The following is a 20,224-nucleotide window of genomic DNA, read 5'->3' on the forward strand; positions in this document are numbered from 1 at the left end:
TGTGATTGCATTCTCGGTGTTTCTTGAAGCTTTCATAAGTTAGACTGACACAACTTGATGCTACAGTTGTGCGGCATTGCCTATTTACATACCAAATGGCATTCTGCTTTCTCGAGGCCTGGTCACCCGATCGGTCAAGCTTCCAGGACTTCTTGCTGACTGCACACTGAAGCCCACAATTAGGAATGTGAAGTATTTTACGCCCCTTTGCGCGAATCGATGTATCCGATTGAGTTGGTGCGGAATGCTTGGTGGGATGGCTCATTGCGTACTCGAAGCGTTCACGAACAGTCTGTGATGTGAGCACAAGCCAGATGCTCCCACTCGCACGCGAGTCATGGGCAGTATCTACAGTCTCGGCCTCGGGGTTCATATAATCGTTGCTAATGTAACGTGATCATCCGCAGTGAAGCTTTGAAGGAGCGTGACATGCTTGACGTGATGAGTGATTTTATCTCAGGCTGTCACGTCTTCAACGTTCACTATGCCCGCCGTCGGGCCGCTGAATGACTTTGCCCCTGCTACTCCCGACACCAAAGCATGCACCCAGGCTTTTGCCATTGTTTTTCTAAACGGATATAATTCTATGCCATTGGCGTGGAATACCATGATCGTTCGACCGCGGATTATTCTAATTTCTAACAGTTTACTTCACCCGCGGTACTTTCAAGTTCAATGGCCTTCAAGCGATGGCTTCAAAGTACTACGATGTTCACTAGTGTTGCAATATTACCTCTGTCGAGTGAGTTACAGTACCTGAAACATGAGCCCGAACAGGCGCTAATCGTGATCTTGATCTTTTTACTAGTACCATCATGGCTGCATCTAAGCCGGAGCGGCTTCAATCCTACTAGTGCCCGTACAATGTGGCACCGACTGACAACGAGTTGTCTACGACTATGCCATCGTGCAGTGCATTTGCAGCAGCGACACTCCACTTCTCGAGCGCTCTGAGCTTCATGGGCGGCGTCCGCAGAATCGGGTATTAATTCATATCACCCTAGTTGGTTTTCATTACACCAACACACTGCTTGTTTCAAGCTAGCGTTTATCCCACCGCGAATTCTGGAACTGCCTTAATCGGCCTGACTCGTCATCGCTCTAGTATAGTAATAGTGGTCTACACGTACTAGAGCCCTGCTCCGCAGTCAGTTGCTCACGGCGATCTTTACGGGTCAGCCTTAGTATAAGTTGCGATGCTCTGGTCAACGGCACCCCATTCGAATCCATTCCTTCGTTCTTATCAGCAAAAACAGGCTGAGGAGACACAAAATGAAGTACAACAAAGGCTTCACGGCTATGCTTGCCGCCGGCCTGGTTAGAGGCTCGCTCGCTCAGACATGGTACATATGATTTCGATTATGCACTCTGCTTGCTTATTACTAAACATTTCTAGGTGCGGAAAGAACTACATGTCGAATCAGTCTGTCGTGCCCCCTGGCGGACAGTTTATCTTGCCCACACGAAGTGCTGAACCTCTTTTGTCATTCCGCTGTGCCCCTGTCTTCCGTCCATACCTCGAGGAGGATGCGACAAGTGCAGCATTTATAGTCGACTCACTGATCGTTTATGATTGGATAGCCGGTGCTGAGCCCATCTCACTTCCCTCCAACTCTAGCTCTTCTAGCGGCTCCCTAGGAAGCCTCAGTGTCACTATCAACGTGGGCTCCATCTACACCACCGCAAGCGTTCCTCTGAACGCTACCGGCATTCAAATTCCCGTAGATATCAGCACGCTCAGCGCCCAGAAGACCGCATACAATGTCACCTGCTCTGCAACTTATTCTGCTTCTTCATCTTCGGGGTCCCAGCAGAAATTCAATACCAGCTCATCTATTTTGTATCTCCCTGACACAAATGCTTCTGTCACGAAGACTGACTTGCGCACTGGTGCACTCTGGGTACGGCCTGCAAATGGCAGTGGTGGAGCATTTGCGCCCTTCGTACCTCAAGGATTCTATATAAATTTCGATCAGTATCTGGCGACAAATTTGTCTATGATCAATCAGCTCAAAGACGATGGGTTCGTCCTTCATTGCTACCACTTTCTAAGCAATTAACCAATTATTCATCTAGGTTCAATACTGTATGATTCGCGACGATCTAATATATCCCATACTGATCGTTCATAGCTTCACCCGATTCCTCCTTATGATAACCTCACTATCTTCCAACAAGTCATTGAGAGGACCATCAATGTCGGCATGTACATCGTTTATGATATGCGATCGTATGTCAGATATTATTACCTCATCTCATGATCATTGATATCTTTCCATTCAGGAACTACCAAAACTTGAGTACTGTCGCCCAACAAGTGAACACTTACGCCTCAATTCCCAACCTATTGAACTGGGAGACCGCACACGAGCCCGATGGCAACTCTGATCCCCAAAATGCGGCGCAGGCAACGTATGACCTAATTTACCAGATGGACGGATATCATCCTGTCTCTATTGTTCTGAATTGCCAAGACTACAACTTCTCGCCTTACATCAAGGGAGCTGATATCGTGCTGCAGGTGAGCCACTCATAATATAATTATCACTTACGCTTCTAATCCTGGTGAAGGATGCTTATCCTATTGGTATCAATGCGACATGGTCTCCTGTGTGGAATACAGAGTGTACCCCGGACTTCGGTCACTGTGGTTGCGACAATTGCCAAGGACAGATGTGGGATGTTAAGGCCCGTGTCCAGACCTTCAAAGACAGACTCAACATCCTAGGCTTTGACCGTACCAAGTCTGTGTGGACCACACCCCAGGCTTTCGGTAGTGCTGCGTAAGTCACCTTGAGTCGCCAACACGACCTCTGTCTTGACCCTCATTATAGGTACTGGAACACGACTCCCACCGGCATGCAATGGGCTGCTATGGGATTCACTTCCTTCAGCCATGGTGCTATAGGTAAGTTCATGCTGATGCCGTGCATATGAATCAAAATAACTTCCATCGCCTAGGTTCCAAGTCTTACCAATACCCGACCACAACCAACAATGAAACGTCGATCGAGGGGACGGCAGCTGGCCTCACGGTTCTCATCCAAGAACACGTTCAGCCCTTCATGGTCGACCCGAAGGCTACATTTGTCAGCTACGAGTACCAGGGCGTGGATGCTGGTGTCTGGTACAATGGCACTTCATACTTGCTTATCGTTGTCAACATGAACAGCACGCAGGTCTACGCACCTTTCTTGGACATAGGATTGGGTTGGATCACCAACGCGACGAAACAGGTACAACGCGTATTTTCTGTCTTCGAGGTCCCCGCCGCCTCTGGTAATCTTACCGGTATAACGTTCGAACCTGGAGGAATTGGTATTCATATTGCGACGCCGTGAAAAGGTTATAGACTGAGGACTCATATATAAAGAGACATCATACCTTACTTCGGGTCGGCTACTAGAGATTAGGCAAGGCTGGATCCTAACAAAATTTTGATTTTCAGGGATGGTTCGACATGTACATAGCCTACCGCGACAGCAATTACATAGCAAAGAATAGCGAGTAGTAATAGATACAAATGAATTATTTGCTTGACTTGTAGTAATTTAACATATGATGGTTAACCGAGCTTCACCTTCTTTGATGGCTGGGGTGTCCCTTTCTCACCATCCTTGCGTTTCTTGGTCCCTGTACTCGCCTTGGTCCCACCAAACAGCTCCTTGACCCGCTCGCGTAAGCTCACCGCGATATACCCGACCTCAGAGTCCGCGCCATTGAAGGTGATAGCGTTTTGAATCATAAGGTTGATGTCTGCCTCAAATGCATCGGTCGAGTCGTACTTATCAGTGTCCAACTTCTGACGGATCGTTCTCAAGTCTCTTGCATCCCTCTTTGGTATGACGTCAAAATACGTCGGGATGCCCAACAGGACAGGATCAACAGGTTCTCGGAACACCCAAGAACTGCGGTGAAGTTAGTGTGTCTGAACCACCATAGACGGAATAAAACTTACACGTCCTCCTTCACTAGTTGAGTCATCAATGCTTGTAAGCTCCTCTTCTCCGTCCATGAAAGCTTTCTCTCTATCACCTTCGCCCATTCTTTCTTAAAGATTTTCTCCACCACATCCGCACAGTTGACAGGATATGTAGTGGGTGGGTTGAATTTTCGGCAGTTGCTGAACACCAACTCGATATCTTTTTGAAAGTCCTCCATGGTTGAGTACTTGCCCTCGTTTAAACGCTGGGTCATAGTAGCAAAGTCCATCGGGTGTTTGATCTCCTCGTAGTACCTATACCAATATCAGCGTTAGTCGTAATAGTGCAAAATATCACAAACGTGGGACATCCATCTCTCTCAGGGTCTACAGGCTGAGCGAATATAACACTTTCTGGCACCCTAAGAATAACCTTCAAAATTTCCCGACACTTCTTCTCATTGAGTGGAGCCGACGCCTGCATCTTGCGAGGCTTTGATGGCGTCGGGGTAATGCTAGGTACAACTTCTCTCTCTTTGCCTTTGGTGGACGTGCGCAGAGGTTCGGAGGCAGGTTCTGAATCGCGAAGGTTTGCAGCTTTCTCCTTCTTTACTTTGCCAAGAGACAATTTAGGAGCAGGCGCGGGCGCGGGCGTAGCGGACGGCTCCGCAGTTGGAGTGCCAGAGTTCAAAGAGGGAGCGCTAGGTTTTTCCTTCCTGGAGAGGGACGGGGCTAACATCAGCATATCGCTACCATTGTCGTCAGCACTCGTCTTTCTGCGTTTTCCAGGTGGTCCACTGCCCGAAGGTCTTGCAGGGGGAGGTGATTCCAGAATGGGATCTTTGGTTTTCCGGGTACGCTTCTCCTCGTCTTTCTCTCGCTCGATAGCGATTACTTCTTGCAGCAGGTCATGGGATCCATCATCAACGTAAGGTGGAGGTGCCTCGTCAACAACTTTGGGCTTGCGAGGTTGTTTGGGTTTCTGTAAAACCTTAGGCTCCGACGCCTTCTTCGAGGGCTCTGGAAGCGGTGTCTTGACTTGCGGAGCACCAACCTTGAGCTTGATGGTCGGACGTGCTGGAGTCTCCGATTCCGCTTGCGGAGGTAAGACCGCAGGAGGTATTGACGCAGCTGTTCCAGGTTTCTTCACTATGATAGTGGGCAAGTTTTCAGGCGTAGGCTCTGCATTCTTGCTAGCAGCTTCGAGAGTCTTCTGGATGCGGTTCCAAACTGGGCAAAGGTAAGAGAAATTAATAATTTTGTGCCATGAAACTCACGCTTTTCAAAAAACGTCTCCAAGAAAATCGCTTCAGTATGGGCGTACGTTCCGGAAGGGTTGTACTGCTTCGCATTTGCTATCATAAGACGGAAGTCTGCCTCGAAGGCAAAACGGTCTTTGTACATGCCCGCCTCAACTTTGGCGCCCATGGTGCTGAGGTCCATAGGATTCTTGATGACCTCGTAATAGCTATATTGCCAGGTCAAAAAAGTCAAAGATTATTATCAAGATACAAACTTTGGAGCATGGTCTCGAACAGGATCTACTGGTTGCATGAAAAGCAATGCGCTCTTATGCATCTTGAGCTTCTTGAGTGCATTACGGCTTGCACGCAAATCATTCAAGCTCATTCCAGATGACTGTGCCTTCGGGATATGCGGGGGCCTGATACCATTCATAGGCTTTGGCTTGGCTTTGACTTTAACTTTTGCAGGAACTGGGGGCGGAGCCATGGAGCCGGTGAGAACTGGAGGCGTTGGAACAGCGGATGCAGTAGCAGATGAACTGGAATCTCGGGCTTGAGCACTACCAGGAAGGATTTTGAGCTTAGGGGCAGGAGATGCAACAACAGGCACCCGAGCAGGTGGTCCCCCGGACTTGAGAGGTCGCGAAACCTTTGGCAGCACTTTCATCGCCGGAAGCGAGGGCGGGTTTTCAGTTACAGGTGTAGGAGGCAGGTGAATAGTAACCTTCGGTGGAGTCTCTTCAACTCCCCGAAGGACAATATCAGCCAACTTGATGATACCCCAGCGCACTTCCTGGTCAATATCCGGTGCACTTAAGACCGATTGTCTACGTGAACGAACAGTCGCACAAAATCATCTCGGACAACTTACAGAGCAATAGACATCAAGAACTCCCGCAACACCTCATTCTTGCCGATTTCTCTGTCTTTCCTGAGAACCTTGATCATCATGTCGACTTCGCTCTTCTTCGCTTCTTTGGACTTCTCTGGCAGAGAGCCATCTTCCTCGATAAGCAGCGACTCTGTATCCTTGATGGAGTTCTTCATCTCCCCCATGGATACCAAGAGAGCTAAGCTTTGGCATGCGCTACGGGCTACATGCCTCCGGATCACGCGAGATGGATCGTTTGCCATGATAGCCAATACGTAGCGCATGATGGCGGGAGTGTACCACTTGGACATGAAAAGGCCGTCGAAGGCGGCGAGACGAACTTGAGTATAATTACCTTCACTGAGAGACAATCAGATCAAGTAGTATACGACCATTATAACATACCGGGTAAGAGGAAAGAAGACCCGGAGATCGTTCGGGATGAGGTTTGCCGTAGTGAGAATCAAATAGAACTGAGGTCAAAGTCTTCAATGGGAGATACGCTCTGATACAGGAAACTACTCACTTCCAATACTGCAGTGGTGACTACATTCTTCGGTGACGGGATGAGTCTGTCCATGCTGCGATACCTGCTGACCTCGTCAATCGCCTGCTTCATCAAGTTAGCATCCTCCGTGGTGTGCTCCGACCGAACTTCTTCGCGAAGGAGCTCGCCACGTTCTGGAGGAGCAATCGAGACAGTGGCACAAGCCACAGCTGAAATCATAGTACATATGTAGAACGCGTCCGAGTACTAAAGAGCGTCAAAAACAGTGACTATTTGCGATGAAGTAGTACTAACTGGATTGGCTGTGTTGTCGTTGTAACGAAGCTGGTCGACGAGGAACTGACGAACTACTGAGGGTGTTTTGCCATTCTCAAACCGCACTTGAGATATTGCATGCACGAGGCTCTGAATATCCATGAGTTGCGAGACAGAAGTAGCAACCTGAAGACACACCTTTCTAACAAAGTACTCCGCAAGGTCAGAGAAGTCATTAGGCTTTGGGACGTAAGTATGTGCGAATAAATCTTGGTTGGGGTCTTCCGGGTCATAACAGTAACGAAGGAACAGCTTAAACAAATGAAATAATCCCAAGAAATCAAGTTTCCGGATGGCGCACTAATGTTTCACGTCAAAAACAACTTCAAAAAGAACAAATCTAAAAACACTGACGTGCACAAGAGCCATCGCAGCCTCACACCGTATACGATAATAGTAATTGGAGACGAGTACTGTCTTGGTGAATGTACTCGAAACGATGGCGGTAGATTGCTTTGCGAGAGCGTTAACGGCCTATGAAAGTTCAAGCCAGGAAGATGAATTGATGGCAAATAACTCACTTCTAGTTGCGCAACGACATCGCGATCTCGCTGCAACTGCGACACCCACATGAAGTCGGGCTGTTCAAAAGCGATAGCGGCGATCCATTCAAAATCGGCGTCCATGCGGATCCATTCGTACGTTGCACCCGACATCACCTGTTCATCTTCCTCTGTCCAGTCAGCCACCTTCCAGTTTTCTCGCTCCTTTTCCTTTTCCCAGATCTCGAGTCCAAAACCCATGTCGATTAGACCCATGGCTTCAGCAGCTTCCGCGTCGCCTTCTGCTGCAGCCTGAGCAGCCGCTTGTCGTGCCAAGTATCTCTTAGTGTTTCGTCGAATGCGTTTGTACTTCGTGTTAAAAGGGACTTCAAAGCGTTTGAAGGGCGAACGAATGTCTAATACATGCTCATATGGGGTGCCATCTGCCTCATGGATCCGAACAGTCATTTGGCCCTTTAGAGGTTGGTGAGCGGGGCTCGAGGATGCAATCGCTAGTAAAACATACCTCAAAAAATGGCACAGGCTTATGCAACAGTTTCGACACCTCGTTATGCTCGAGCGCCTTGTATGCTGGCGAATCTTGTCGCATCGTGATCTCGACTGCCATCTTCTTCCTGTTGAAAGAAGCGGAGAACCCGAACGCTGGACAACCACTACCGTAGATCCACTGCTCAGCGAATGACCGAAGATCAATTCCGCTGACCTTCCTGCATGTACGCAGGAACGAGTGCGTCGACAGAGCATTGTTTTGCAACTCTCCACTCATTGCGGACAAGAAAATCTTTGGCAGAACACGAGGAAGACCGAGCGAGGTACCAGACTTGCCAAGACGTCGATCCAAAATGTGCAACACGAGGGGTGCCTTCAAGTTGACAAAAGGTAACGTCATGGAATCTGGGGGATCATTATGCTGTGGTTGGCAGATGGGCGGCATCGATCCATTGTCCCACTCGACGACTCGCTGCATGTCCCGCTTGAGCCTGTATCTGTACTCGTTATTTCCCAGGAGCTTGCGGATGAATAGGCCAGTGATATACAGCGCAAGACCATTTACGAGCCAAGTATCTGACCATGTCTTTTGTTGGATGTTGATTCCCATCCACTGACAACCCAGGGCATGACTAAGTGCTTGCCGTGTTTCAAGTACCTGCTCGATCGAGTCCTCGCCGTGAAGAAGATCAACAGTGATTATGGAAAGCGTCGAGCTATCAAATCGCTGGACAGGCATCTCGTCCACCGCAACCACTTTGTATGACCCAAATGGGTAGGAACCGAACTCCGTACTATAGAAGTTCATCGCCGAACGCAGGGATGAAATGGACGAATGGAGCATAGCTTCGTGGCCAGGTAAGCAAAACGCATGCATCAGAGGCTGTGATATGCCAGACGTATCCTCTGATGTGAGCTCTGTCGGGATGGGATGGACATGGAATGGACCAGCAGCAAAAGCGACATGTTGCACGGACGTCAACACTGCTTGAGAAAACAAAAAGATGGTCTTATTCGAGTTGTTAGGATGGGCAACCTGTGCTGCCCTTGTTAGCTCGCCCAGTGGGAAATACGTGGATTACATGCCTGTTCCACGAGGTCACCACTACAGACAACTACCGTCGGAATAGACTCTTGGGACTCTTCAAAATCACCATTCTCTCCGCGGTGGCCGGGATCAGGCTCTTCGAGATAACGAGGAACAACAAATTCAAATTCCCAAGTGCACTTCTCCCACAAACTGTCGACGCATGGAACCCAACATCTTGCAGCGTCGGGGGACGATGGCGTCGTATATGCATGCGGTACGCGCTAAAAGATATCAGAACTTCTTAGTCATGAACACAGAAATTGCTCACATATGGGTAAGAGTCGGTGGGAAGCACGAACTGGATGCCATCAACGGGATTTCTCAGGCTAAAATCAATGTGGACCACAATGGGCATGAATTCGGGACTGGGTGCAGGGGTATGGGATGAGGGGCTAGGGGTATGAGGCTCAGGCGTAGCAGCTTATACGGTAAAAAATTGAACGCATGATATATAATTTTCGAAGACCGAAATTTACCTTCACTGAGATGACCATTCGCAAGCGAGTGGTTCGCATGACCAGTTTGTCGAAGCGAAACTTCCTTCGGAATTGCAATCGACAGTTCACCCTCATCGCCTTCAGCCAGTGAGGAATATATTTTCCGCTTTAGCTCCGGATAAGTATGACAATCTTGAGGATTTGAGATGCTGATATGAGCGAGCGGATCATGGTGAACAAAATCTGCTGGGTGTGACGCGACAGAAACAGAGTGAATCGCTGCAGAAAACACGTCAAACAAGACATTCGAAATTCAAGCGCAGCACATACTACATTGCCTGGAGTGCAGATGAATAGTCCTCAGGTTGGGATTAGTTGGAATGAGGGTAATTTCTGTATAACCCTGTTCGAAGATGCTGTTGTATGAGCGCCTGCCAAAGTGGCCTATAGTGCAACGTACCCAGAGAGAGCCGGAGAAATCAATCTCTAGAACAACTTTCTGATGACTAGTATATACAAAAAAAGGTGTCAGTACTGTTGAAGCTCGGGGTAGAACGAAAACACGTATATAGAGAAGCCACGACGACTGTGCTCGCGTTGCATGATTGACCGCCAGTTGAACAAAGAGCAATAATCAGAATTTCTGCGCTCGTATTAAAAGAATCTTGCGTGGGCTGCACGAAGATGAATCTAAGAAATGAAGGCGTAAAGGACTCTGAGGCGAAGTCCGCTTGTTCAGGTCTTCCAAACTTCACGGGTGGGATTGGTGACGGCGTAGGAACAACCGACACGATTACGTAATGACCAGTCGCGATTTGGTGGCTGTGTATAATTTCTTGCCACTTAGTATCATCTGCCTCGAGGATTGAATAAGTCACAGTAAATCTCACACCTTTTATACCATTCAGAACTAACGAAAAGAACAAAAGCCACTGTATCTCGGTGCACTATGCCCAAAAAATCAATCTTTAGACAACCGGGAGCACAGCACTTCCAACTTGTGCACCGATCTCAGCGAGATCCCCTTATTCATGATCCTGACGCAAGTCAGCACGTCCTGAAGGCATTTGTACGAGGGAATGACAAAAAGGTGCGCATACTACGCGATACGTATTTTTTTCCTCTACTCATTTAATCCCCGCTCCTAGGGAAAGACTCGGGCCGATCTCGAGTCACTCCTTTCTGCCGATGATGTTGCCCATGATGCGCACGCTCATGTCGGCGAAGCGTCATTATATGGTATCTATTTCGACGATACAGAGTATGACTACATGCAGCATCTGCGTACGGCTGGTGCAGAGGAAGAGGGTGTAGAAAGTATACTCATCGAAGCACCTGCTACATCTCAAAAATCGAAAGGCAAAGGCAAATCAAAAGATCCGATCTCCTTGCGCGATCTCCCACCAGAGGTCCTACCGTCCGCATCTGAGATTCCCAGGAGCTATGAGTCACAGGAAGCCGTTCCCTCATCGATCGCAGGTTTTCAACCGGACATGGACCCGCATCTCCGGCAGGTTCTCGAAGCGTTGGAGGATGAAGCATTTGTAGATGATGATTTAGAGGATGACTTCTTTGGAGAGCTGGTAGCAGATGGACAGCGAGATGAGGGTGATGAATTTGAATACCAGTTCTGTGAGGGCGGGGATACCTCACAGGATACCCCCATAGAGGACCACGAAGATCCCGACAGCTGGGAAGCGCGCTTCGCCCAGTTCAAGAAAGTGCAAAAGGATGTACCTCCACCCAGCGACTCCGATGACGAACTACAATCGGAAGGAGGGGACACCATCGGAACTTTACCAAAGCTACCTGTTATCGGTGGAAAGCGCAGGCGCAAAGGCACTTCCGACGCATCTGGGTACAGCATGAGCAGCTCATCGATGTACCGCACAGAAACGCTAATGACATTAGATGAACGCTTCGATCAGGTAATTGTAATCAATTTTGCAAGGTCATCTTTTTGATTACTTGCAGCTGATGGATAAAGAGTATGGCTCTGGTGAAGGAGAAGAGGTCGAGGAAGAAAACGATGACCTTTCGTCTGAACTATCAGACGAAGCTCCTGAGCTTATTACTTCACGAGAAGATTTCGAGGCCATGATGGACGACTTCATGGACAACTATGAGTTGCTTGGCAGAAAACTAAAGCCAGTGCTTCCGGGGGATACAGGCACGGAAAAACTCAACACCTTGCGTCAAGCAATGGGTCAGGATGAGCGGATACGGATAATATCAGCGGATGATGATGACAATGAGGAGCTAACTGACGACCGGCTTTTCGCCGGATATAGTGCTGCAGAGAAAGAGGATACGTGGGATTGTGAAACAGTACTGAGTGAGTCGAATCGTTTCATCCAAGTTTGCATCTGAAGCAGGATAGCGACGTACTCCAACCTGGAGAATCATCCCCGCGTGATCCGTGCGCGAGCATCAAAGCCGGTTCCGAAAATTGTGCTTGATCCCAAAACCGGTCTTCCCACTTTGAACGGCGATAATCAAGCCCCAGAGTCGCGAAAAGGTCGTCGTCGCTTACAACCCGTTGCAGAAGATGAAGGTTCCCAAGAACCTTCAGGTAAATATCTTTATGACTACACAAATGATGTTCCGTTAATGCTTCACCGACCAGTGGCAAAGCAAACCATATCGCGCCCGCGCGATGAATCAAAGGAAGACAAAAAAGCTCGCAAACAGGCTGTTAAGGCCGAACGTCAAGTACGTCGTGTTGAGAAAAAGGCGACGCAGGAGCAATTTTCCACGGAAATGAAGCACCAAGCACAAGGCCTCGCAAACAAAGCCCAAAGCATTAGAACGAGAAAATTGTAGTGTACAGCTCACGGTGTAACAAAATGATTAATGTACAGGATTTAGATCATCGGGTATCTGCTGGCACGGATGGTATGTGGTAAGGTTACAGTGGAACGACATGATGCAAAAAAGGACGTTATATACTTCACCAGTCTGGCCAGAGTTCAACCAGACTATTCAAACTGTAAGGGTCTTCTTCTGGGATGTCTTTCTGCTTCATCCATCGATCAGGAACCTAGATGAAAGTGTCATTGAAACGCTATAAAAATATCATCGTGTCCACTCACTAAAGGGAAATATCTGTCCATGGCACTGAGGAATCGCTGTCTATACTGCTTGGGCGTAACGATAGTGGGTTCTCCTCTACCGGCACCACCAAGAAAGGCAGACTCCTTCACCCAGCTCTCGAGTTTCTTGTCCCAGGTGTAGGTGCGAATGTAGTCTAGCAAGAAGTAAATACCTCGTGACAAGCAGACACAAGCTTACCACTTACCAACAATACCCACCACTAGTTCATTGGTGTGAGCATCAACGCCGACGAGAAGTGAATAATCCATGACATTGATGTCTTCCAAAAACTTGGTATCGTTATACAATGCACCTCTCAGTATGCGCTTCGAATGTTCACGGAGATAAAACGGTGAGAGATGAGCAGCTGTGGAAGCGATGTTTAGTGATTTCAATGTTTCCAAGAGTGTTTACAAACTTTCGACGAGGTTTTCATCCAGCAGTACTTCGTTTTCTCGTCCAGTGGATTGCACATGTCGATTACGGGTTGATCCCTTAAGATCATAGATCTGAAGAAGTCATCAGCAAAGAATGCCTATGCCACAAGCAAATGTCGCACCCGGGAAAATCGACGATCGTAAAAGAGGTTCTCCATCACAAAGAGGTTCATATGTGTCAGTTTGGCCTTACTCGAACCCTTATCTCTCGATTTCTTGAACGTCAGTTTGTAGCATCCAAACACCTTGGCGAGTAAAGTGGGACGCTGATACAAATCATTCAGACACTTACAGCCTAGACAAAAGAACAACTTACGTTGCCAGAGATCGCAGATGCCATGTATTCAAAGTATGCAGGACCGAATGTCTCCATCGTCTGAAGTTCTGCCCTCGAGAGCTCTTTTGCAATGAAACGATCGTCTGGAGGAAGAGTTAGTAACATCATCACTTGGGAAAGAGATGGATTACAACCTCTTGTCTTCAAGAACGCCGAGCCAGACTTGCCTCCAGTGGCATCCCACTTGACACACCTTGCCAACGATTCAACCATACTCTTCTCGCAATTATGCGTCCTGCGCAAAGCATCGAACTGTTCTGGATACAATACAGTACAACTGATGGTCAGACCACCACTTTCAAATGCTACAATGGAGTCAGCGCATTGCACGTTGGGTCAAGTATGAGGACACTGACTAATCACCCAAGGCATTTTCGTCGACGCAGATTTAAGCTCCTCCGCAGGGTTACCGGGTTCCGCAGTCTCAACGTTGACCACTCCCCATGTCGAGGAAGACTCCGCAACAGAATGGTCATCAGGCATGAATGCTTCCCCTCCATCAGTCAGCTTTGGCTCGCGCGTGGTGCGTTTCTCGGCCCGGGACTTGGCCAATATTTCTCGGTATTGAGGAGAACTGCAAACGATCAGTGATAAACAAGATAGCAAAGGACAAATGACCTACTTCAGCGCCAATGCGATGATAGATGTAGGTTCGTCGGTCCTTACAACCATGGAAGAATCACGGAAAATATGTTCCGGATCATTCAATGGATCTTCAACCTCTGGATCTGATCTGCGCGGAGGAAACTGGGCCGAAAACAATCCCTGAGAGAGTCCCTGGAAAGCCTGCTTAAAGATCGAGTTCCTCCCGGGTTCATCAAGCGAAATCGGAGGCGGCGTTGGTGGGAGATTCATCGGGATCTCAGATTTGAGGAAAGGAGATGGCGGAAATGATGCCACTGGTCCGAGCTGACGGGCTGGCGGTGGAAGCGGTGGTGTCGATGATGAAGGTGCTGGGGAAGGCTCGCCCGCAGGTGCCGTATTTGATGTATCTGTAACCTTCTGCACAGTGACGGTAGGAAGCGTGACAGACTGTTCTGGCGACGAATCCATTGTGGTTTTATCTGTCGGCTTTCGTGCTTCATCTTCGTCACCGCCCTCATCGTCTGCTTCACTAGAACTATCAGAGCTCTCTGACTCATCCTGTATCGCATCTTTGATACTATCTAAAACCTCAACCGTAGCACGAGCAGAAGCAACTGGCCGTGCTTTACGACCCCTGATGACCGCATAACGCCTGTTTGCTCGCTCAGTATCCCGATTTATGCGCTCAAAATGTCGTGCAATATTAGAAACTTTACTTCCGGCACCTTGAGGTGGCCGTCTAAATTGAGGCTTGGTGATAGGTAGGACTGAGGTGGGACGAGAGGGTGCTTTGTCTTTTTGGATGGCTCGGGCAGATGGCTTCCGTCGCAAGGTGCGACCACCGCCGGCAGGAAGCGGTTTGGATGTGTGCGGCGGCGATGATGTCGGATCACCGTTGAGAGGTCTCGAACCACGTTTATCTGGAGAAGGCCGTCGAGACGCAGTTGAAGACTCGAAGGAAGACCCTACTGGTCCAGGCATACGTGGATTTTGAGCGCCCAAGGAGCGGCGGCTGAGGTGCCTCGAGGCTACATTGACAGCATAGCTGGATTCAAAGTCGGACAGTGAGGGCTTCTGGACAAGCTCTCTGTGCCTGCGTATGGTAGACCTTTGAGGCGGCGGCTGTGCAGGATATTCCTGTTCACTTTCGGACACTGGAGGAAATGGAGCCAGTGCGGTCCTCGCAAGCTCCTCAACACCCTGCGGGGGCAGGTACTCCTGATACCGAGCTACAAGCTCTGCAACACTGGGTTGACCTTGTGGCCGTCGGGGTAACCTTGATGCCCTTGTAGCAACGCGTCCAATGCGAGATTCACTTTGCTCCGCCTTGATAGTATGGTGAGCTAGGGAGCTTCAAAGAACGATGTATGCACTTACTTGTGTTGTTGATGCCGCACCATGATCTGAGAGTGCTCCATCGTCTTTAGATGCACCGATTGTCGAATCACTGTCAGCGTCCGATTTTTGTTCAGTAGACACTTCAGGCTTCATAACTGGAGGGCGAGGTGCTTCGAAATCAGAAGAGACCATCGCTGTCTTCTCTACAACAGTTTCAAGCTCAGGCTCCGAAGCCTCTGACGCAGACGAAACAAAGGATCCTCCAGTGACCCGTCTACGAGTCAACGCCCCCTCTTCCGCCTCCGAGACACCGGAAAAGGGTTGAAGAGATTCACTAGGACTCGCAGGTTCATATTTCTTCGGCCACATCGCTCTCACAGACCCAAGGGCAGCAGATACCCTCCGCGTATTCCGGTCCAGGGTCTGAATGCCCCTCGGCTTCGGGAGTTTGTCAAAGTCCTGCTGCCATGCTACGATCTTGTCCTGTCGGAAGGATCGAACTTGATTCAAAACGAGCGTGTCAGTCGGAGCCGACTCTTTGTAAATCTTGTTGATCAACTGAGCAATCTCTTCTCTCTCATCTTCAGCGCGTGTAATGAGCTTGTTGATATCGGCGAGGAGTTTTGCGTCCTGTTCTTCATCACCAGTCGCTGCATCAATGCTGATGAGCTTGAGATCATCGACAAGAGCTGTGTACCACATAGTATTCCGACGGTGAAGTCGTTCGTAATCTGCATTCTTGAGTTCCAGCTGTGACTCCGGACGGATACGAATACGCATAGCAGGGTAGACAACTTCATGGATGACAACAGGATCTGCCTGGAACCGCACAGTCATTCCCTTCGTTGCAAAGTACCGGATGTGGTGCTGATAGATGTTATGTTGGCAGCCGGCACCCTGCACAAGCTGTACGTCCGCGGGATAGAAGTGCAATTCCAAGAATTTCGCAAAGGAGTACCGCTGCATCTCTTCGGAGATGGGAATAAATGGCGTTGCTGAGCCACACACCCGACAAGCGCTCCAAGTCGTGATAGTTTCCGGCGACGGATAGAGATGCGGACCCCTGGCCTTGATCTGCCCATCCCACTGCTCCACAGCAACTGCTAGTCTGGTTTCGTTATGCACAAAGACCTTGCAATGTCTTGCAAGTGGCTGGTTGCATCCTTTCCCAGTGCAAATCGCTTTTGGGTCAAGGAATTGGACCAACGTCTCATTAACGCTTTTCTCAATGAATTGACCCAGCGTGCAATCGTTCTCGCCATAGAATTTGATATACTTCAATCCAGGAGCGAAACAGGCGCGATGAAGACCAAATTCTTCGATCGGGATAGTGTATTCCCAAAGGCTAATGCATTGGTACTGGTCAATCACGAAATCGTCAGCGTTCTTGCGGAGGTACCATTCCCATATACGCCGTTGCTCTTCGTGGCGATGCTGCACCATACCTAACTGGCTCTCCAGCGCAATGTCCGTGGCGGTCTTGAGGGGAATCAAATGCTCTTTCTCGCAAGGATCGATAAGGCGGGGGGAATGGAAGAACGATGTCCCCCCGAGGACATGTAATGTGCTTGGCTGAGGCTCGAAGTAACCAGCGGGTTCCTCGCCGAGCTCAGACAGACCAGAAGTTGGTGTTTTCGGAAGATCAGGGAGTGGGAGTGCTTCGATTTGGGCTTTAACATCGTCCACATCTGGTTCGATTCTGGACACAGTAGCTGTTGCTTCACTTGCAGGCGTGGGGGTTCCCGAGAGGGCATTACTATCATTTGTAACAGGGCCTTTCTCCTCTCTTCGCACAATCTCGTCTTCCCAAGCGCGTTGTGCATGAGTAAGCTCATCATCCAACTCCTTCATCCTCCTAATAGGCTGAGGGGGAGGAAAGCGCAGAGTAGCAGAAACGGATATGAACGTCTTCGTGTACGGCTCCAATGACTGCTGAATGCGCTTGGAAAGACGAAGTCGCTCGGCATCAGCATCCGGAAGATCATCTTCAGCTTCTTTGATCTCCGCCTCCTCTGCCTTTTGCCGCTCCTTATCCTCTGGTGTCACAAGATGCACCAGGGATACCGATGCGGGCACAAGACCACCAGGGTTCGATACTGTGCCAGATCCTTCTGCATACCGCTTTATAGTCACACCTGCCGGCACAGCCTCTGCGCTCAGGCTAGGGAGCGTAATCACGGAGTCCTTCCACAGGTGGGTCTCCAGCTTCAAGTTCCTCACGACAAACATCAAGAATCTGGTAACCTTCTTCACCCTCTTCAGCGTATCTACGTCCCCTCCTCTCAGGATGATGGTGCACCCCAACTCACGGCTGCATCCCTCAAACCGCATATAAGTCTTCCGTTGCCCTGGGATCAGAGGGTGGTCGAAAGTCTGAACACGGAACCGCGCGCAATGACCTAATCGGGGCTCTAGAGCAAGCTTATCGATCGACGAGAAGACATCTCCTTGAGTCATCCGAGCCACGAATTGGATCGCGGTAGGCTTTACAGCGCGAGCGACGGCGATATTATGCTTCGCAAGCCCTTCGAGTGCAATCCTACTCACGGACTTTTCCACCAACACCACGTGTGGCCTGAGCGCCGCAATTCTGCTCGCCAAGTTTCCGAGATACTCCTTTTCCTGCCTAAGAATCTGGCCAAAGTGGACATATTGACCCTCGACTCGATGAAATTCCAACGGGAAGGTTACAAACATGACACGGGGATTACGTTGCATACGTGACATTTGCTTGTGGGCAACGTTCTTGGTTATAACGGCACCGTCAACGTATTCCGAATCACTTGGTACGCCACCGGGGATTTTCTTGATTTTGACATATCGTCTGACATCCATGTCTTCGCCTTGGTGATATGGAAGGGCAGTGAAGGTCAGTTCTTTAGCGACGCGAAGAGCAAGTTTGAGCAGGGTTTCCTCCCATCCCTTGATGTTCGGAATCTGCTCGGTCGTAAGCATCTGCCGCAGCATGACGCGAAGGTGGAACATGGAAATTAGGTTAAGCTCTTGAGCATACCTGAGCCCATGACATGAGATCTTGCAGGATGGATTATATTAAATTTTAACTCACGCGGTAGAATCTCGCCTCGTGCGCCAACCTTCAATAGTAGGGAAGCTATCGAGCCGACTGTGCGCTCGGCTCCTGATAAAGGGCGTAGCAGCATCAAAATCACCAAAGCTGTTAAATCTGGAGCGCATGACATTATAATTTCCGGGACTATCGGATCCGTGTTGGTCCGGAGAGCTCAAGGGAAATTGAATTGAGCTCATAGTGCCCTCAACATTAATTGGTACAGTGACTGGAAAGTCGACTGGGGTCTTTGACCGAGGAGTCACAGCAGTTTGTGGGGTATTTTTGGTGAAGTTGGATATTGAGGGGGGATCCTTCTCGTCTTCTGAGAGGTTCCGTCGAAAGGGTGCTGTACTCTCGCGGACAGGCTCCCACTCGGCAAGGGCAGTAGACACGGAATCATTGTCAGATATCACTCGCTTTGTCTCAGCAATAGAATAGAGATTGAACGGTTCATCCGTCCTTCCGAACAGCTGGGACGCAGCGAATGGAGATTGCGGATGATGACCGAGACTGAGCGCGAATGAATCGTTGCCAAACTGGTGGGCAGGGAATGGAGAGGCTGTAAAAGAGACAACAGAACGTCTGTCGTCATCATCTTCATCTTCAACCTTTGCAAGTTTCTCGAGACAGAGATTGCACACTCGAACCATGCCGTCATGACCAAACCTGGAACCCTTGATGATATTTGATGCACAACGCGAGCAAAATATTTGGCCTGCACTTGTATGAGCTGCAGGGTCTGAATTTGAAAGGCAGGGTACGTACCGCATATACGACAATGATGTTTGCGTCGCCATGTTGTGAATACGCTTTTGCAATCATAACACTCCTTTGCATTGGAGTCTTCCATCCAATAATCGCGAGAGAGACCTACGGCAGTGTCAGAAGCAATTAAGAAAGGGTCTGTATATTTACCTTCACCACGAATGCGACGTATGACTTTGGAGACAGAGGCGGACCGAGAAGCAGTGGTGCGTATGCTACGTGCATCGTCCTGAATGGGAAACCCAGGGATAGCAGTACCAAAGAAACCACCGTCTTGAGTCTCGTATACAGGAGTATATTGACCACTACGTGAAGGCGAGCGGTCCAATTCTACACCAAAGGACGGTGGATCTGACACGACGGGTGTCAAGGATACGAGGGGTGGCGCAGTCTTGGATGGCACGACTGACAATGACGACGGACGCTCTGGTGCAGAAGACCGCGAAGAAAATGCAGACGCGTTTACGGAGGTCACGGATGGACGTTTCTGTTCGCCTGTGAGGGCCCCAAGAGTGCCATTGGGAGGGGGTGAGAGAGTGGAAGATGTCAAGGGCACCGCGAAGCTATTCTTCATGCGCGAGAACAAAGACGTCACGATAGCATAGGACGAATAGTCATTTTCATCCTCTTCTGAGAAAGGGTTGAAGGAAGTTAATGAGGTGACATCGTCACCAAGTTTTGTGCTGCTGCGGGACCTTGAGGGAAGACCGGAATGGGTACTCTGTACTGGAGAATAGGTTAGTGGCGACTCCATTTTCCAGGTCGATCGTCGTCCTGAATCACAAGATAGAATATTGGAGCTGTCTACTACGCCTTGTAGCTTGCCCGGATGAGCTTAACGCCATAGCTAAGTCAAACTCCAGACCAGCGGTTTCCTTATTAGGCAATTCAATTACTAAAGCAATCTTTCTGCGGTCTTGTGCTCATAGGTTGAAGTACTTCCATTCCTCGAAGGTTTGACCACTTCCGATATCGTGCACGCTGCAACACGCGTCTACGACTGATAGCAGAAAGTCTCTTTAAGACCTCCGTATTGTAAGGCGGCCCTGTCCCTAGTTAATATTAATATTGGCGAACTACCATTCGAATCGAACATCATGTCACATGACAGCCTCTCCCACCTTCAGGGTCATACACTTAAGTATAACTTTTCGTCGAGCACTCATTACCCAGTACATGATGTCCCTGGATGATCATTAAAGGACAGGTGTTCTTTAGAC

At 49.2% G+C, this 20,224-nt stretch overlaps 4 protein-coding genes across 4 annotated transcripts; 2 read left to right on the plus strand and 2 right to left on the minus strand.

Annotated features, from left to right (window-relative positions):
- The first annotated feature begins 1,051 nt into the window (after positions 1-1,051).
- Positions 1,052-3,453, plus strand: EDB93DRAFT_710078 (uncharacterized protein). Its single transcript, XM_041457176.1, has 8 exons — positions 1,052-1,343; positions 1,397-2,023; positions 2,077-2,086; positions 2,133-2,230; positions 2,284-2,521; positions 2,572-2,783; positions 2,835-2,908; positions 2,962-3,453. The coding sequence occupies exons 1-8, from the start codon at positions 1,273-1,275 to the stop codon at positions 3,339-3,341; spliced, it is 1,710 nt and encodes a 569-aa protein (XP_041304783.1). The 5' UTR covers positions 1,052-1,272; the 3' UTR covers positions 3,342-3,453.
- A 112-nt stretch (positions 3,454-3,565) lies between these two features.
- On the minus strand, positions 3,566-9,982 carry EDB93DRAFT_1242028 (uncharacterized protein; the record flags this gene model as incomplete). Its single annotated transcript, XM_041451959.1, has 19 exons — positions 3,566-3,908; positions 3,959-4,237; positions 4,285-5,152; positions 5,200-5,390; positions 5,439-5,978; positions 6,038-6,397; positions 6,443-6,510; positions 6,564-6,791; positions 6,840-6,950; positions 6,999-7,160; positions 7,215-7,334; positions 7,382-7,816; positions 7,869-8,888; positions 8,939-9,163; positions 9,211-9,362; positions 9,419-9,658; positions 9,710-9,782; positions 9,840-9,885; positions 9,936-9,982. 19 exons carry the CDS (start codon positions 9,980-9,982, stop codon positions 3,566-3,568), a joined length of 5,508 nt encoding a protein of 1,835 aa, XP_041304784.1.
- A 238-nt stretch (positions 9,983-10,220) lies between these two features.
- Positions 10,221-12,555, plus strand: EDB93DRAFT_1164411 (Low temperature viability protein-domain-containing protein). The gene is made up of 7 exons (XM_041450137.1): positions 10,221-10,258; positions 10,309-10,469; positions 10,528-11,307; positions 11,354-11,714; positions 11,760-11,951; positions 12,006-12,417; positions 12,470-12,555. Exons 2-6 carry the CDS (start codon positions 10,329-10,331, stop codon positions 12,200-12,202), a joined length of 1,671 nt encoding a protein of 556 aa, XP_041304785.1. The 5' UTR covers positions 10,221-10,258; positions 10,309-10,328; the 3' UTR covers positions 12,203-12,417; positions 12,470-12,555.
- On the minus strand, positions 12,266-19,866 carry EDB93DRAFT_710499 (uncharacterized protein). The gene is made up of 13 exons (XM_041457178.1): positions 19,155-19,866; positions 19,005-19,109; positions 18,237-18,954; positions 15,209-18,182; positions 13,869-15,157; positions 13,603-13,820; positions 13,381-13,551; positions 13,226-13,329; positions 13,032-13,175; positions 12,891-12,981; positions 12,678-12,839; positions 12,472-12,626; positions 12,266-12,419 (listed from the first exon to the last, which is right to left on the minus strand). The coding sequence occupies exons 1-13, from the start codon at positions 19,756-19,758 to the stop codon at positions 12,330-12,332; spliced, it is 6,825 nt and encodes a 2,274-aa protein (XP_041304786.1). The 5' UTR covers positions 19,759-19,866; the 3' UTR covers positions 12,266-12,329.
- Between the last annotated feature and the right edge of the window lie 358 nt (positions 19,867-20,224).

Source organism: Suillus bovinus (genome assembly GCF_016758785.1).
Source record: "Suillus bovinus strain UH-Sbo-P2 chromosome Unknown EDB93scaffold_56, whole genome shotgun sequence".
NCBI lineage: Eukaryota > Fungi > Basidiomycota > Agaricomycetes > Boletales > Suillaceae > Suillus > Suillus bovinus.

What these genes read in the sequence shown, in the direction of transcription:
- EDB93DRAFT_710078 (XM_041457176.1), top strand. Translation starts at nt 1,273, where the DNA reads ATGAAGTACAACAAAGGCTTCACGGCTATGCTTGCCGCCGGCCTGGTT. An exon ending in GAGCTGATATCGTGCTGCAG is followed by an intron (nt 2,522 to 2,571) that starts GTGAGCCACTCA and finishes ATCCTGGTGAAG; the next exon opens with GATGCTTATCCTATTGGTAT. An exon ending in CTTCAGCCATGGTGCTATAG is followed by an intron (nt 2,909 to 2,961) that starts GTAAGTTCATGC and finishes TCCATCGCCTAG; the next exon opens with GTTCCAAGTCTTACCAATAC.
- EDB93DRAFT_1164411 (XM_041450137.1), top strand. Translation starts at nt 10,329, where the DNA reads ATGCCCAAAAAATCAATCTTTAGACAACCGGGAGCACAGCACTTCCAA. An exon ending in TACGAGGGAATGACAAAAAG is followed by an intron (nt 10,470 to 10,527) that starts GTGCGCATACTA and finishes CCCCGCTCCTAG; the next exon opens with GGAAAGACTCGGGCCGATCT. An exon ending in TAGATGAACGCTTCGATCAG is followed by an intron (nt 11,308 to 11,353) that starts GTAATTGTAATC and finishes GATTACTTGCAG; the next exon opens with CTGATGGATAAAGAGTATGG.
- EDB93DRAFT_710499 (XM_041457178.1), bottom strand. Translation starts at nt 19,758, where the DNA reads ATGGAGTCGCCACTAACCTATTCTCCAGTACAGAGTACCCATTCCGGT. An exon ending in ACATCATTGTCGTATATGCG is followed by an intron (nt 18,955 to 19,004) that starts GTACGTACCCTG and finishes ATACAAGTGCAG; the next exon opens with GCCAAATATTTTGCTCGCGT. An exon ending in ACGATCGTCGATTTTCCCGG is followed by an intron (nt 12,982 to 13,031) that starts GTGCGACATTTG and finishes TGACTTCTTCAG; the next exon opens with ATCTATGATCTTAAGGGATC.